This window comes from Gallus gallus, chromosome 2 (assembly GCF_016699485.2).
Source record: "Gallus gallus isolate bGalGal1 chromosome 2, bGalGal1.mat.broiler.GRCg7b, whole genome shotgun sequence".
Classification (NCBI taxonomy): Eukaryota; Metazoa; Chordata; class Aves; order Galliformes; family Phasianidae; genus Gallus; species Gallus gallus.
In genome coordinates, this window is record NC_052533.1 from 74,101,981 (window position 1) to 74,118,391 (window position 16,411).

The 16,411-nt window shown below is 39.9% G+C and overlaps 1 protein-coding gene across 9 annotated transcripts in view; it reads left to right on the forward strand.

Annotated features, from left to right (window-relative positions):
* The window catches only part of CDH18 (cadherin 18), a 256,820-nt gene extending 240,934 nt beyond the window's left edge, over positions 1-15,886 (forward strand). For 6 of the 9 annotated variants that reach the window (XM_046934446.1, XM_046934455.1, XM_046934456.1 and 3 more), the window contains 2 exons: positions 8,816-9,067; positions 10,628-15,886. In XM_046934446.1, the coding sequence (XP_046790402.1) occupies positions 8,816-9,067; positions 10,628-11,118 (743 nt within the window). In that variant the 3' untranslated portion in view covers positions 11,119-15,886. Of the gene's footprint in view, positions 1-8,815; positions 9,068-10,615 lie in introns of all 9 variants that reach the window. The other 3 variants (XM_046934453.1, XM_015282214.4, XM_015282216.4) reach the window with 1 other exon arrangement.
* Positions 15,887-16,411: the final 525 nt, after the last annotated feature.

A 16,411-nucleotide genomic window follows, 5' to 3' on the forward strand; every position in this document is an offset into this window, starting at 1 on the left:
TGTTAATAGTAATGCTTAGCTTATGGATATGGAATTAGGGAATCGAGTTTCAAGCTAAGTCCTTGAATGCGTCCTTAGGTTTTTAAGGTATTAGTTCTGGATAACTTTGTTGTATGATCGTCATTTTCTCATTTGTTGCAACTTGAAATATAATTCTCCATAGAAATGCCACTTTTTTGAAATTGCTTGCTCTTCCTATTGATGTGTGCCCTAAAACGTGCACATGGGAGTGCTGTGCCTCTCTAATAACTTCAGGGGAAATTCTAGATGACCACTAGACTTTAGTTTATTGTAGCAGTATTGGTGCTGAGGAGGAGAAAAAACTGAAAAGTGTAACTTAAAATAAAAGCTAGAGCTGTGGTTGTTTTCCTGCAATGAAGCATAACAACACAGGCTGACTGTAAACATTGCATAGCAGTTGTCCTTGTACCTCCTCTGGACCCAGTGGTGCTTAGATTTCATCATTATAATTTTGTTGTTGTTGTTTTGTTTTTTATGAGATTGTGAAATAATATGAAAGCTGTATTGCAGCCCAACAGAGCAGTATTACCATAGCATGAAAAGAAGCTATGTGCTGCAAAGTGTAGCACAGCGCTGTTGGGGGATGCTTGAGGATCCACAGGATGTTGGAATAATTAGCGTGTCCAAAAGAAAACAACAGAGATAGTGATATGTCTGGTGGGCAAGACATACAAGGAGCGACTGCGGTCCCTGGGTTTGCTCAGCGCAGAGCAGAGGAACTGAGGGAGGCCTCATGGCTGCTGCACGTCCTCACAGGGGGCGGAGGGGCAGCTCTGAGCTCTCCTGTCTGTGACGGCGGCAGGGCCCGAGCGAACGGCATGGGGCTGTGTCAGGGGAGGGGCAGCTGGGGGGTTAGGAAGTGGTTCTTCGCCTTTTCCTTTTTCACCACGAGGCGAACTGGTGCACTCATGTCTACGCTGCCTGTTGGGAAGGTCGCTGGTGTACGCGATTGCCTCAGGCTGGGTTTTATGTGAGAGACTCTTAGCTGGCCCAAACAATAGCATCCCAGGGAGAGTGCTAAATTTCAGCAGTGTGAGTGATCACTCTTCTGAGATCTTGTCTCTTCTGAGACCTGGTTTTGTTTAACAGTCTGCAAAGCACAGAAGATTGTCATGGTTCAGCCTGATTCAGCCTGGTTCAGCCTAGGTTCTGTGATGAGGGAGTAAAGGGACCCATGGACCCACGCCCAGGGAAAGGATGGGGGGAAAGGAAAAGGCAGGGAGATGGGCCTGGACAACTGATAACGAAGGCAATGAGCTAAGTAAAAAAAACCCCAAAAGACAAACAAACAGACAAAAAAAAAAAAAAAACCACTTAATTTACTAAATATAGTAGCAGAATGTGAGATAACACAGTATAATACAATATGATTGCAAATGAAGCTAATAAACCAAATAAAATGAGAAAGATAGAGTTTCCAAAACCAAAGTCATTACTCTAATGCCATGGGTGAAAACAGCCAGGGAGCAAAGAGGGGAAGTCCTGTGACTTCCAGTCTGTTTTATCTTTCCTTCCAAATGGAAAACGGAAACAGTAAAATGAAGTGTTCTGGGAGTTGTAGTTCATTCTTCTCTTCTGAGACCAGGAGACCAGAACTCATGAAGTATATATCCTCAGAACTGCAGCATTAACTCTTAACTCCCTGTGCACTGTATGATTTCATGATGTGGAATACTGATGACAAACCATGAAACCATGACAGATATATATATATATATATATATATATATAAAGGGAATTGTTAGAGAGGAGCTCTGCTAATAAGTTGTAACAAGGTGCATTTCAAGGAAGGAAGCAATTATAAGTTGGATACTAAACAACCGGAAAGTTTGTAAGGTCTATCATGCATATGAGAAAGATGATGATGAACAGTTTCTTCCTGAATACGGAAAGGCAGAAGCAGCAATCATCATGTCATGTGTATAAAGAGTACGTTACTTTATTTTCATGCAAAATATGCATTCATTTGAAATTCCTTATTAATCACCAATTTATGTGGGTTTTTTTTTCTGTTCTTGGTCTGTGTCCAGAGCCTAATCTGCTGCTGCTTTGGCAGCTGCCAGATGAACCAACTGAAGGTCATTTTGTATTCTGTTTGAACCATGGAAGACTTTTATCCATACCTCCAGCACTATTAGGGAAGCTGGGACTGACAGTCTAGGCGAAAAAAAAAAAAAAAAAAAAAAAAAAAAAGGCAAATGGGTCAGATATTCTTAAAAAAAATAAAAAAAATAAAAAATTGCAACATTATGTAGCATAAAGTTGAAACAGCTGCTTACTTTACTCTCTGATTTTACCAATCTATGTGCTGAAAGTTTAAAAGCCATGTAGTTGATCTACCTGCAGTCTGTGCTCCATAACATCATGTGTTTTTTCAGAAGCATTTTAAAATATGTCCCTTTAATTGTTCAGGTACTGCATTTAATCAAAAAATAGACAACACTTGTATTAAAGAACAAGTTAATTCAATTTTCTTAAGCTAGATTTTTCCTCATATTTTAAAATTTAATCAGAAAAGCCAAGTAAGACCTCTTTGGGTCGGCACAGACTGTAATTATGGACTGAAGACCACTGATCACTCTGCTTTAGGGAAGAATTTTCTTTATACAATAAATGCACTCTGAGTCTTGGTGTTATCAAGTTTGATTTCTTCCTTCAATTGATTCATTTATAAAAAAGAACAATTCACTCCCTAGTCTAGGTGCAGAGTAATTTGGAAATCATTTATTTCTTAACAACATGATAATTAAAAATTTCAGCGTTATTAAGAACATCAGAGCATTTTGAATAGGTCCAGATTAAGCAATATGGAGTAGTGTTAAAGTTTAACAGAATGTTTATAAGAGACATATTTCTGCATATCTTAAGTTTTCAGTTATAGAGGAATCCCTTTCATAACCCCGTGTTAAAAGTTATTTACCTTTCAACTCTGTGTTGGAAATCTTCTGCTCACTATTGAAAATATTTTTATTATGGCATGTGAATGTATCAAAGATATTTTATAAACTCTTGCAAATATTATTTCCATAATGTTGTGATCTTGCTCTGTATAAGATTGTTTCAGGTGGCAGAATTACCTGTTTGTACCATCTTGGCTTACATAGGGTTTTGTAAATGGAATGAATGTGAATTACATTGTATGTGGTTGGTACCATGCCTCTAAGGAGGAAGTTGGCATGAATCTCAAGTTTCAGTCCTCAAAAGTGCATTGTGAAATGACAAAGTTGAAGAGGACATCAAGGCCTACTGAAAACAGATAAACAAACAGAAATCACGTTTTGCACCCACTGCAAATGAGAACAAAACTTAATGAGTTTGTAACAGAATCACCATGCTGAAGATTTGCGAGAAGTAGGAAAGATGGAGAAGAGAGCTAATCAGCTTCAGTGCAGGAGAATCTGATATTGTGCAATTTTTGGGTCAACAGCGTAGCTCTTTTGTGACCATGGGTAATTCCTACTTCATAAATATTTCTTATGTGAAAGCTGTTACCAAATATATTACCTGCAGGAGGTGTCACGCTCGCGGACTCTTGTCCTGATGGGGGATTTCAACCACACAGATATCTGCTAGAATAGTGGCATGGTGTGTGGCAGACAATCCAGGAGATTCCTGGAGTCTGTCGAGGACAACTTCCTGGTCCAGGTAATAGATGGACAAACCCAAGGTGAAGCCTTACTGGACCTGGTGCTCACTAATGCAGAGGAGAGCATTAGAGAGGTTAAGATTGGATGCAGCCTGGGCTGTAGTGACCACGCCTTGGTGGAGTTCGTGATCTTGAAGAATGTGGGCCTGGCAAAAAGCAGAGCTAGGACCCTGTGCTTCAGGAGAGCAAACTTCCGGCTGCTCAAGGAACTGATGAGCGGGATCCCCTGGGAAACTGTCCTTAAGGGCATGGGTGCAGAAAAGAGCTGGCAGCTTCTTCTGAGAGCATAACAGCTCTCCATCCCCCAGCAGAAGAAGTCGAGGAGGGGATGCAGACAACCATTTTGGCTGTGCAAGGACCTGCAGCTTAAAGTGAGGGAAGAGAGGGAAATATACAGGAAGTAGAAGCAGGGTTGTGTAGCCTGGGAGGAATACAGGGCTATTGTCCGTGTGTGTAGAGATAGGATTAGGAAAGCCAAGGCGCAGTTGGAGCTGAACTTGGTGAGGGATGTGAAAGATAACAAGAAGGGGTTCTACAGGTACATAGGCAGGAGGAGACATGCCAAGGAGATTGTTCCCCCTCTGATGAAAGGTAACGGGGAGCTGGCTTCCTCAGACACAGACAAAGCTGAGGTACTCAATGAGTGCTTTGCCTCAGTCTTCACAGGTGATCAAGCTTCCCATGTCTGCCAGGACCATGAGCCTCTAGGTGAGGGTGTGGGGAGTGGTTTCTGTCCCACTGTAACAATGGAACAAGTCTGAGTCCTCCTCATGAAATTGAACGTGTACAAGTCCATGGGGCTGGATGATATCCATCCTGGGGTTCTGAAAGAGATGGCTGATATGATTGCTGAGCCGCTCTCCATCGTATTTGAAAGGTCATGGCTGCCTGGTGAAGTCCCCGGTGACTGGAAAAGGGGAAACATTACTCCCATTTTTAAGAAAGGGAGAAAGGAAGACCCAGGAACCTACAGGCCGGTGAGCCTCACTTCTGTGCCTGGGAAGATCATGGAGAAGATCCTCCTAGAAGCTATGTTAAGGCACATGGAGATAAAGAGGTGATTCTAGACAGCCAGCATGTCTCCACCAAGGGCAGATCGTGCCTGACCAATCTGGTGGCCTTCTATGATAGAGTTGTGGCTACGGTGGACAGGGGAAGGGCAATGTATGTCATCTGCCTGGACTTCTGCAAAGCCTTTGACATGGTTCCTTACCACATCCTTCTCTCTAAATTGGAGAGGCGTGGATTTGAAGGATGGACTGTTCGATGGATTAGGAATTGGCTGGCTGGATGCAGGCAAAGGGTTGTACAGTAGTTCTCTGTCAGGGTGGAGGCTGGTCACAAGCGGCGTCACACAGGGATCGGTCTTGGGACCGGTGCTCTTCAACATCTTCATCAATGACATAGCCAATAGCATTGAGTGCACCCTCAGCAAGTTTGCAGATGACACCAAGCTCAGTTGTGCAGTTGATACATTGGAGGGAAGGGAAGCCATGCAGAGGGACCTGGACAGGCTGGAGAAGTCGGCCTATGAAAACCTAATGAGGTTCAGCAAGGCTAAGTGTGGGGTGCTACACTTGAGTCGGGGCAATCCCAGGTATTTATACAAACTGGGGGAAGAAATCCTTGAGAGCAGCCCTGTGGAGAAGAACTTGGGTGGACAAGAAGGTGGACATGAACCAGCAGTGTGTGCTTGCAGATCAGAAGGCCAACTGTGTTTTGGGCTGCATTAAAAAATGAAATGGCCAGCAGGGAGAGGGATTGTTCCTCTCTACTCAGCTCTTGTGAGGCCCTATCTGGAATACTGAGTCCAGGCCTGGGGCCCCCAGTATAAGAAGGATGTGGAGCTCTTAGAGGGGGTCCAGAGGAGGGCCACTAAGATGATCAGGGAGCTGGAGCACCTCTCCTATGAGGAAAGGTTGAGGGAACTGGGCTTGTTCAGCTTGGAGAAGAGAAGGCCCTGGGGAGACCTCATTGTGGCCTTTCAGTACTTGAAGGGAGCATATGAACAGGGAGGGGAACAGCTGTTGATGAGGGTGGATAGTGATAGGACAAGGGAGAAGAGTTTTAAACTAAGACAGGGGGAGATTTAGTTTAGATATTAGGAGGAAGTTTTTCACTCAGAGGGTGGTGACACACTGGAACAGGTTGCCCAAGGAGACTGTGGATGTTCTGTCGCTGGAGGCATTCAAGGCCAGGCTGGATGTGGCTCTGGGCAGCCTGATCTAGTGGCTGGCGACCCTGCACATAGCAGGGGAGTTGAAACTTGATGATCATTGTGGTCCTTTTCAACCCAGGCCATTCTATGATTCTATGATTATGCCTGCAGGCTACACTAACGGATTTTATCAGTACTAGTACTCGGTGATACACCAAAATAAAATGTAGAGAGGTGACTTAAAATTAATGCTTTATAGTTTGGTACAGAGCTTGACAGATGATGTGACATAAAATATAATCACCTGGTATATAGTTTGCACCCAGCATAGATGGAAACTAACTTCTCTGTTCAAATACCTGTGCAGAAAATAAGCAATCCAGTGGACTGGAATATGCCACACTAGATGTATTGTCATGCTAAATGTTCAGAGTGCCATAGGCTTCATTTTTTCATAATTTATGAGAAACACATTTAGTGCTATATCTACAGTTGTAAGGAAAAATAAGTTTTCTGTGTTTGTTTTTCTTTGTTTGGTTTTGTAATACGAAGAAAAATCCAGAAGACATTTTGTTGCACTTATCACCTCTTGGTTATTTTTTAAAAACCTTTAAAACCATTGACAATATACATCATGTGCAAGTGGCACGAGAGGAGAGCTCTTTTCTTCCAACCTCTCTCCCTGCTTCTTGGTCGTGATTTTATTCTGGATTGCCTCACACTTCCAATATCTCACTCTCTAGTTTTGTTTGCTTTATTTGCAGACTCTTGTTCAAGGGCCCATACTTTTAAAGTGGTGGCAATGAACTGAAATGAAATAGTACATGTTTGAAATTAAGATATAATGGTATATTATCATAGCATTTCTTCCTCTGCATTCTCTTTATGCTCCTTACATTTCTTGGACTTGATGGAACATGGGTGGCAGTTTACCATCCTAATTAGTTTACCATCCTAATTAATTCATAAATGCTCTTGCAATGCGCATATAGTAAGCTTTAGTATTCTTACTTACTCTAATACATGCCAGATAGAACCATAGAATCATAGTGTCGCTCAGGTTGCAAAAGACCTTAAAGATCATCGAGTCCAACCACAACCTAACTCTCCTAACCTAACTCCGCTAAGTCATATCTTTGAGCACCACATCCAAATGGTTTTTAAACACATCCAGGGATGGTGACTCAACCAGCTCCCTGGGGAGCCTATTCCAGTGCTTAACAACCCTTTCTGTAAATAAGTTTTTCCTGATATCCAACTTAAACTTACCCTAGCACAACATAAAGCCATTTCCCCTCGTCCTGTCACCTATTACCAGTGAGAACAGACTAATGCCACTCTCACTGTAAGCACCTTTCAGATATTCAAAGCGAGCAATAAGGTCTCCCCTCAGCCTCCTTTTCCTCAGACTGAAAAGACCCAGTTCCTTCAGTCTTTCCTCATGGGGCATATTCTCCAGGCCCTTCACAAGCCTTGTTGCCCTTCTTTGGACCTGCTCCAGCACCTCAATGCCCAAAACTGAACAGAGTGCTCAAGGTGAGGCCTTACCAATGCCGAGTACAGGGGCAGGATTACTTCACTTGTCCTGCTCACCACTCCATTGCTGATAAAAGCCAGGATGCCATTGGCCTTCTTGGCCACCTGGGCACACTGCTGGCTCATATTCAGCCAACTGTCCATCAGTACACCAAGGTCCCTTTCCATCAGGCAGCTTTCCAGCCATACTTCCCCAAGCCTGTAGGGTTTCCTGGGGTTGTTGTGACCAAAATGAAGGATCCGACCCTTGGCCCTATTGAATCTCATATAGTTTGCCTTGGCCCATTGATCCAGTCTATTCAGGTCCCTCTGTAGTTCCTTTCTTCCTTCAGGCAGATCAGAATTCCCTCCCAACTTGGTGTCAACTCAATCTCCTCATCAAGATCATCAATAAAGATGTTAAACAGAAGCAGCCCCAGTACCGAGCCTTGAGGGACACCACTCATGACTGGCTGCCAACTGGATTTAACTCCACTGACCACAACTCTTTGGGCCTGGCCATCCAGCCAGTGTTTCACCCAGCAGAGCATACGCCCATCCAAACCATGGGCAGCTAGCTTCTCCACGAGGATGCTGTGGGGGACACTATCAGAGGCTTTACTGAAGTCCAGGTAGACCACATCAACAGCCTTACCTTCATCCACTAAGCAGGTCACCTTGTCATAGAATGAAATCAGGTTTGTCAGACAGGATCTACCATTCATAAACCCATGCCGATGGGGCCTGATTCCATGGTTGACCCTTAACTGGTCCATGATGACTCCCGAGATTATCCGTTCCATAACCTTCCCCAGCACTGAGGTGAGATGAATATAACAGTGATGAAATTTTGCATCACTTTCTCTCTACCATCCTTATTTACCTTCTATCTTCATCAGTTAAAACATGTAGTATCTGCACTCTCTGCCACTCTTCTTTCCCTTCCCTTCCAGCTCTCTCTTCCTGATCTCCCTACTGCAGGATATTTTCTGAAAGCTCAGTTCATCTATAAAATCTGTCACAAACCAATACATATGAAAATTTAATTTTAACTTTTAGTAGAGACATTTAAACATTATTTTGAGAATCAAAAGGACTTCCTATTGTGGAAAAATTCCACAACAGAGATTTGCAGAACTCCAGGTATTCACAGTGTCTATTACAGTACCAACAGTGCATCACGGGATTAAAACACTTACTACCTGGGTTCAAAATGTTTGTCAAAATCCACTCTGACTTTAAGACACAAGCTTAAATAAGGCTTATTCATTTAGTTCTAGTTACTTCTTCCTGCCTCCTCTTTTTCCTCCTTTGACCAGAAATGGTACTCACTCAATTTTAATCTAGATTGTGCATTTTCACAGATTAGGATTGTGGAATATTAAAATGCCTGGTGCTTCTTCTGGATGGGAAATGAACAGTCAATAATATTTTTCATTTTGCTTCTGATTCTGTTCTTTTTTATGCTACTGTAGATAACACAGCCAGTATCCTGACAAGACGAAGGAGATACAGTCGAACCATTCAAGATATCTATTACCTCCCAATTTTGATTTCTGATGGTGGAGTGCCCCCTCTCAGCAGCAGCAGTACTCTCACTGTTAGAGTTTGTGCATGTGAGCGAGATGGACGTGTGAGAACTTGCCATGCTGAAGCTTTCCTCTCCTCAGCTGGCTTGAGCACAGGAGCTTTAATCGCAATCCTGCTCTGCGTTGTCATTCTTCTGGGTAAGTCATTTTCAGTATTAAGTACTGCCATCTTCTGCTGGCTCTCTGAATGTGACAGGGCAGAAATTTTTAATATGAGATGTTTTTGAACCAGAAGCTGCCTCGTAGTAGGAGGTAATTAGAAACACATAGCTGTGATTAGAGGGGAAAGGTTCAGCTAAAATTAATAGGAAAAAAAGCCTTTAAAACACATTCATGAAAATCTGAAATCCACCAGAAATAATTTTTCAGGGGTTATCAAGTAATTAGCACTGCAGATCATTTTTCTGTAATTTGAAAAGATTTCAAAAAACCACTGGCTAATGCCATGCCTAGAACAGTGCAAAAAATGATAGAAAAGAGATGATGAGGAAAGCTTTTTGAAATGCATTACGCTGTAAGAAACACCATTAGCACTATACAACAGCCATTAATTACCTTTGTGGGATAAGCTGATAGCAATGCACAATATACTCCTCAGGGGCAAGGGACACATGAGATAATATGATGGCTCCATTAGATAAATGTCTTTGCAAGTGGATTTTCTTTCCACATTTTTTTTTTTCTGCCCAGGCCAATTTGAATGTTACCCATTACTTAATATTCTTTTGTGGCAGAGGCAAAACTTGCTGGGTACATATCTCTGTAATATTCAACTATTCAGGTGCCTCTCTGCATTCTGATAGAGCTGGAAAAGAAATAGTAGGAATTGCATTGTGACTCACATAGGATATTTTGAGGATTTTTTTCTGAAGATTCTACATTTACTAAAAGTGCACCTATCACATCTTACTTCAGAACTTCCTTCTGAAAAAGATCTACCTTTATAGTAATATATTTGGTTTTTAATTTAGTATTTTATTGTACAAGATTGAACATTCATAAGAGAAAAAATAAAGCTTGTACATTTTAGTTATATGTTTATGCTGAATATTAGTCTTAATGAAGCTCTGAAAGCCTTTAACAATGCGTCTGAAAAATGTCAGCGTTAGCTATTCATTCCTCATCTAACTGCTAGTATATTATTTATTTTTGTGTCCTATATGAGATCCCTAATAATCTTAACAACTGGATTTAATTATTGGCTCAAGAAACCCTAGAAATCCCTGCAGAGTAAATAGGAAAGTGTTCTTTACTGGCCCTTTGGAAGACCAGGCTGTATTGGAAGTTTGTACTTTTACAGTAGGATTATTAACTTCTTCTTAATGGATGTATTCTCTATTTGTTGCTTTTTTGCATGTTGCTATGTGAAAACTCAACTGTGCAGAATTCATGAGTGCTTTCTGGGCATACAGTAATCTATCTTCACGTAATTTCATTATATGAAATTATATAATGTTACATAACAAAGGTACTGCTCTCTTAGGGACTCTAAGTAGGCTCTTTTCCAAATTGGGTATGTGCCTGATGTTATGATACTCCAGTTCAAGGCCAGCTTAATAACGTCAGAATACAAATGTTAGCCTGCAAGTATTTCAGTTCTGTTTTCAGGACTTAGTAACTACTGTTTCTATAGCATATATCTGCTTACTTCAGCTGTAAACTTTAAACCTAATCTAATATCTGCAGTTTTCTCTTTAGCAATTGTGGTCCTTTTCATCACCCTAAGACGTAGCAAGAAGGAGCCTTTGATCATTTCAGAAGAAGATGTCCGAGAAAATGTTGTGACATATGATGATGAGGGCGGTGGAGAAGAAGACACAGAAGCATTTGATATCACAGCACTACGTAATCCATCAGCTGCAGAAGAGCTAAAGTATCGGAGGGATGTCCGCCCTGAAGTTAAGCCTGCACCCAGGCATCATCCCTCTTCAAGCCTTGACAGTATAAATGTTCAGGAGTTCATTAAACAAAGACTTGCAGAGGCTGATCTGGACCCCAGCGTGCCCCCATACGACTCCTTACAGACATATGCCTATGAGGGTCATAGATCAGAAGCTGGATCTATCAGCTCTCTGGATTCAGTCACAACACAATCTGACCAGGATTATAATTACCTTGGAGACTGGGGGCCTGAGTTCAAGAAGCTAGCTGAACTCTATGGGGAAATAGAATCAGAAAGAACAACTTAGCTGTAATTCCCAGAACAGAGAAGTTCCTAAACAGCTGGAGGTAGAACGACAGCAGTGACAACAGCAAATGAATACAGTACTTGGAACTGAGCAAGTTGTACACAGTTACTGTAGAACAAGTGCCCTTTTCATATTTGAAACTGGGTTCTCCAATTGGAAGAAAGTGAAATTTTGAAAAATACAGAAAAAAGAAGCAATTGTCCCTTGTGTATATTTTTAATTGCTCAATAAAGTCGGTGGTACCGTATCCATAACAGTACCTAAAGTAAAGCCGGGCAATGACACTTTTATTGCAATATGCTTAACATCTCCGAGCTACAGTATGTTTCTGATCATGCCTGTTTAGGAAGATAGCTAATGGAAGAGCAAATCATTTGCAGATGGCTTTGAGGTTGCCTTGCTAGCTGTGCTCTAGGCCTTGTGATCCCAATGTGAGGTAGCTAATGGGGTTTACTATCAGTGTGAGAAGTCCTAGGAGTCATTTTCCTTTAACAGCAGGGATAATCCACACCTGTCCTCTAAAATAAATGGTCCTTTGATGGTTTAATCTATTTAAATTAGCAGGCTGCAATGTGAAAATGTCATTTCATTATGTCCCTCATAATCTTATTATCCCTAACCAGCTAGCAGAGGGAGAACATCATTAGCTGTCAGTGCAAACACAGCTCTAGACCATAACCCCAGACCCAGTCTAGAAGTGTTGTTTTCAGTGTGCGTGCTTTTTGTCTTTTCATGAGAACATCATTCATGTAGATGGAATGGATCTGAAGTAATCTTTATGCAGCAAATCAGATGAAGCATAGGCTCTTTCAGCAAAAACAAGAATGGCAGCACAATTAAAGTATGCAGTTGTTCGGTTCACTGTGCTTCACTTACGGCAATAGACAGAGCTTTTGAAGTCTTTTGCTGATCTTAATCCAGGAGCTACAACAGTCACTTTATGACAGAGTTCTTAATCGTAATGTGTCTATTTTTGTCTGTGTCTAAAAGCAAAATATTGCTGCTGGCAAGACATGAGAATAGAGAAGATTTAAACAAGGTGACAAAAATGATGATGCTTTTTTTCTTTTTAGTTCAATATATAGATATTTAATTTGTCCTGGAGTAATTTCTATCTAAGCAGAACAAACGCTTTTTCTCCCTGTTTCAAACATCATGGGAAGATAAACATCTTAAGCCAGTGGAGGGTGAAAGAAATAAAATGTGTCATTTTGGATTTCTTATGGATGAAATAAATTGATCTATTGTATTATTTATTTATTTATTGCATTGCATTGCATTGCATTGCAGAATTTGCTCTTTAGTCTGCTTAGTAACTAATCTACAAGATTTATGTTTCCTTTTGGTCTGTTTGAAACTTTAACCTTTTGTTTCTCTGTCTTCTGATAATACTATGAGAAGCCAAGGAGAACATATCATCCCATGAAGGATTATGACTGATTAGGTTCACTATCTACTAAAGTCTTCTGCTTTTAAAATGATTGGAGCTCTACTTAGAGATGTGGGCTTTTACAATATGCATTTCATAGAGACACTGTTCAGGGCAGAAGCTGTGTACTGTTTGTCTACTTTGGGTTGGTATGGAGAGATTCAGACTGGCAGAGAATTACCTAAATAAGAATCACAGGATCATTTAACTTGAAAAAGACCTACAAGATCATGAGGTTAGGTGTTGTCACCTAACAAAACAAGTCCACCACCAAACCCCATCCCTAAGTAGAACACCCAGTGGGAATAGTGACTCCACCACCTCCTTGGGCAGCCCCTAGCAATGTCTAGCTAACCTTTCCATGAATAAACTCTTCTTAGCACCCAATCTAAACCTCCTCTTTTGCAGCTTGGGACTGTTGACTCATGTCCTTTCACTTTTCACCTGAGAAAAAAGACCAACACCCTCCTCACTACAACTTCCTTTCAAGTAGTTGTGGAGAGCAGTCAGGTCTCCCATCAGCCTCCTCCAGGCTAAGCAACCCCAGTTCCCTCAGCCACTCTTCATAATTCTGTTTTCTATGCCCTTCACCATCTTCATTGCTCTCTTCTGAATGCACTCCAATTCTTGCTCATCCAAGCAGAGTCTGTCTTTATACTGACCTAGTATGAGCCACACAAGTGAACCATTTAGTTCTTTACACTGTAAGTAGGTAAGTTCTATCCAATTTTTGATCAGTCCCACTTTGAGAATTTTTACGTCTTTCAATAAATTCCTTACCAGTAAGCTGTTGATTGCTTTTGGTTTACACAGTCTTCTGGAGAAACAAGTAGCCTTGAAAGAAACTTCTCAAACAATAAATATATATATATATATTAGTTGCAATTATTTCCAGAGTTGTTTTGTAAACAAACTGTTTTTACTTCAATTTGAAAATTTTACTGTTTCTATTAACAACCAAATTCACAAACCAATTTAGAGGGGGAAAAAAAAAACAAGCCCTAAGAAGTCCTACTGATGATTTGAGAGTAGTTTTGTCATCTTTGTTCAGATTTTGTTTTTTAATTTCTACCAAATGCAGAATCTTCTAGTAATACATTTGCTGAAGGCATCCTCATTGCAGAGTACAGTTCAACAGCTGCTTTAAAGCAGTGACCTTTGTACTACTTGAACTGAGAATGGTTTATGTATCTTTTCTGAGGGTAGAGTTAGGATGTGTTTCGATTTCATCCTAAATGAAGCAACTAGAAGTGCAAGTTTTTTATGAGGATAAATTTTATTTTGATTTAGATTACATTTGCTTTTTCTGACTTTTCAGTTTTTATACGATATGAGTAAAATGCTAAGAAGAAAATCTTTGAACACTGATAGTATCATGAGTCATAATAGTTTGTACTGCATATACATTAGAGCTGCATTCATTTATACAATAATTTTGAGAGCCAATGTTAGTTATCTTTATGTCTGTTTCTGCTTACCCCACACCAAAGCAGGGAAAATCAAATGTGTATTGTGCTTTAAGTAGTACTCCAGTCATTGTTTTATTTTTATTTGCTTTACAGAACATTCAGGCTTAAAGCCAACAGAAGTTAAGTGCAGCAACACAATCACTCTTTATGCTCATGTTTTGATTAAGTTAATGAAAAGAGGAGGTCCTATCTCACAGAATTAAGAATCCTCCTTTTCACCATTCCTGGTGCTCTCTTGCTGCTCTACAACATGTACATTTTACCCAAAGCCCCGGGGATTCTGAATCATTTAAAATTCTGCAGGATTATTGAGACTGTACTTGAGCAATGCTGCAGTGAGTTCTGTTCAGTTTGTCCTATCCACAGTGATAGCCAAATGTGCTTTTTTGTCATGATATGTCTGCATGCTTGCTATGCTTACTGTTTTTTACTCAAATGCACATTGCCGTGCCGTGTTGTTTGCATGACAAATAGCAGAATACTAAATCTTCAGGGCTGCAAAAGCAGGCCTCGTGATGCAAAAAGAACATATTTTCAGATTTATTTCCCTTATCCCACAGAATTTTCCTTTGACCTTTCATGTCCTATGAACAAATCTAAAGTATATTTAAGAGTTTCTATGTTCACATTGATTAAACTGAAAGAAAACTAATACTGAGTTCCATGGAAGATACAGTCATTTTGTAGCACTGCTGATTTAAATTCAGTGTAAATTCAGTGACAGTACTGTGGGAAAATCTTACCAGGATTATGTTTAAATCTGATCATATGGATTTTGCTTAAAGCTTTCATAGATCCATTGTATACTCATGTTCTCAGATATGTTCCTTAAATAGTAATCCTGTTGTCAGTGAACAACTAAGTGCTGATAACTGCCAGTTTTGTTAAAGCTGGAAGATGCATAGTAACATTAAATGGCACATAGAAAGGGATGCTTAAGAGTATTTCAGATGTAGAATTTTAATTCTGCAACAGTTATTGAAATAATCATGCACTTACACCCAATTATTTTGTCACATTACCTCAAATAAATTCTCTTTCTTGTAATGGTGGGGACGCATATTATGCTGTAAAGGATGTGTTATCTGAGAAAATGGTCTCTATAAGTAGGAAATATAAAAATACATTGTAAACCCAACAAGAGTAAAAAATGTGATTTAATGCATTTTAAAGAAGAGTTGTAATTCAGCTGGTTTCAAATTAAGATTCAGACACTGAAAACAATTTGTTTATCAGTGTTGCCATTTGTTGCATAAGCATAGAAAACTGTAAAAGTTGAAAGTAATTTCACTGTTATGCACTTTATTTTTTGCATTTCTTTGTAGAAAATCAAAATATTTGTAAACATTTTTTTGTTTTCAAGCTCTAATTGATGCACTTGTTTCAATTGCAGATAATGTGAGAAAATGTCTATGTGAATATTCTCACTGGTGTTTAAAAGGAATTGCAAAATTTCTGTGCTCTAAGCCTTTGTAAAATCATCTTTTGGAAAAAAAAATACAAATCTTGGACCGGTCTGGAGTTAACCAAACTCATAGACTCACAAAAAGGAAATGTTCTGTACATGGAGGAGAATATGAAATTATGCTGCCTACGGTAACTTTGTGGATTATGAAGTGCTAAGACCTTGTACTTGCAGTACATATAAATGGCACAGTGCATTCTAAGGAATATTAGGAGCGTGTTGCAAGTATTGGGCCATCCTTATTTTTCCAAAGTCTCCAAAATATATATTTTTTTTAACAAAAGATTAATGTAAAGTATACCTCCTTATGCAAGTGTTACTGATAGAAATTGTTACATTTTCCTTTAATAAACAAAAGGGACAAAACCTTTTATTCGTATTTTTCAAATAAAATATGCTCTTTGCTATGGTGATGGGTTATTGTATTCCACATCACAACTAAAACGGGTTAATTTCTCTTCACTCCTGTATCTTATACTCACCAAAGAGTTAGAAATATCTAAAGGCACTCTGTCTATAACAATGAACAGTGATACAGCAGTATTAATGAGGTCAGGGCCAGAAACGGTATGGTAACTTTAAATTGATTTTAATGCCTGGTAAAGTCACTCACTTATGTCACTATTTCAAAGACTGTCTTACATGATTATTGCTACAGATGAGTAGGGAGAGACAGCCACCACAAGATACTCTGCAGTGTAACTGCTAAATGGTTCATTACTTTAACTTGTGGCAACTATTACACTCCAACCGTCACTGTCCTGAAACTGAAATACAGCATTATGGGAGGAATAAATTATCCACACGAGTGAGTTAGGGAATTGTGCATCTATGAAACCAGATTGGTAGTAACAGCCAGAGTTATTATCCTAAGTTGCCAGAGAATAGAAGAGAAAGAAACAGGCAAGGATAATCCCAATGATCAGTCAA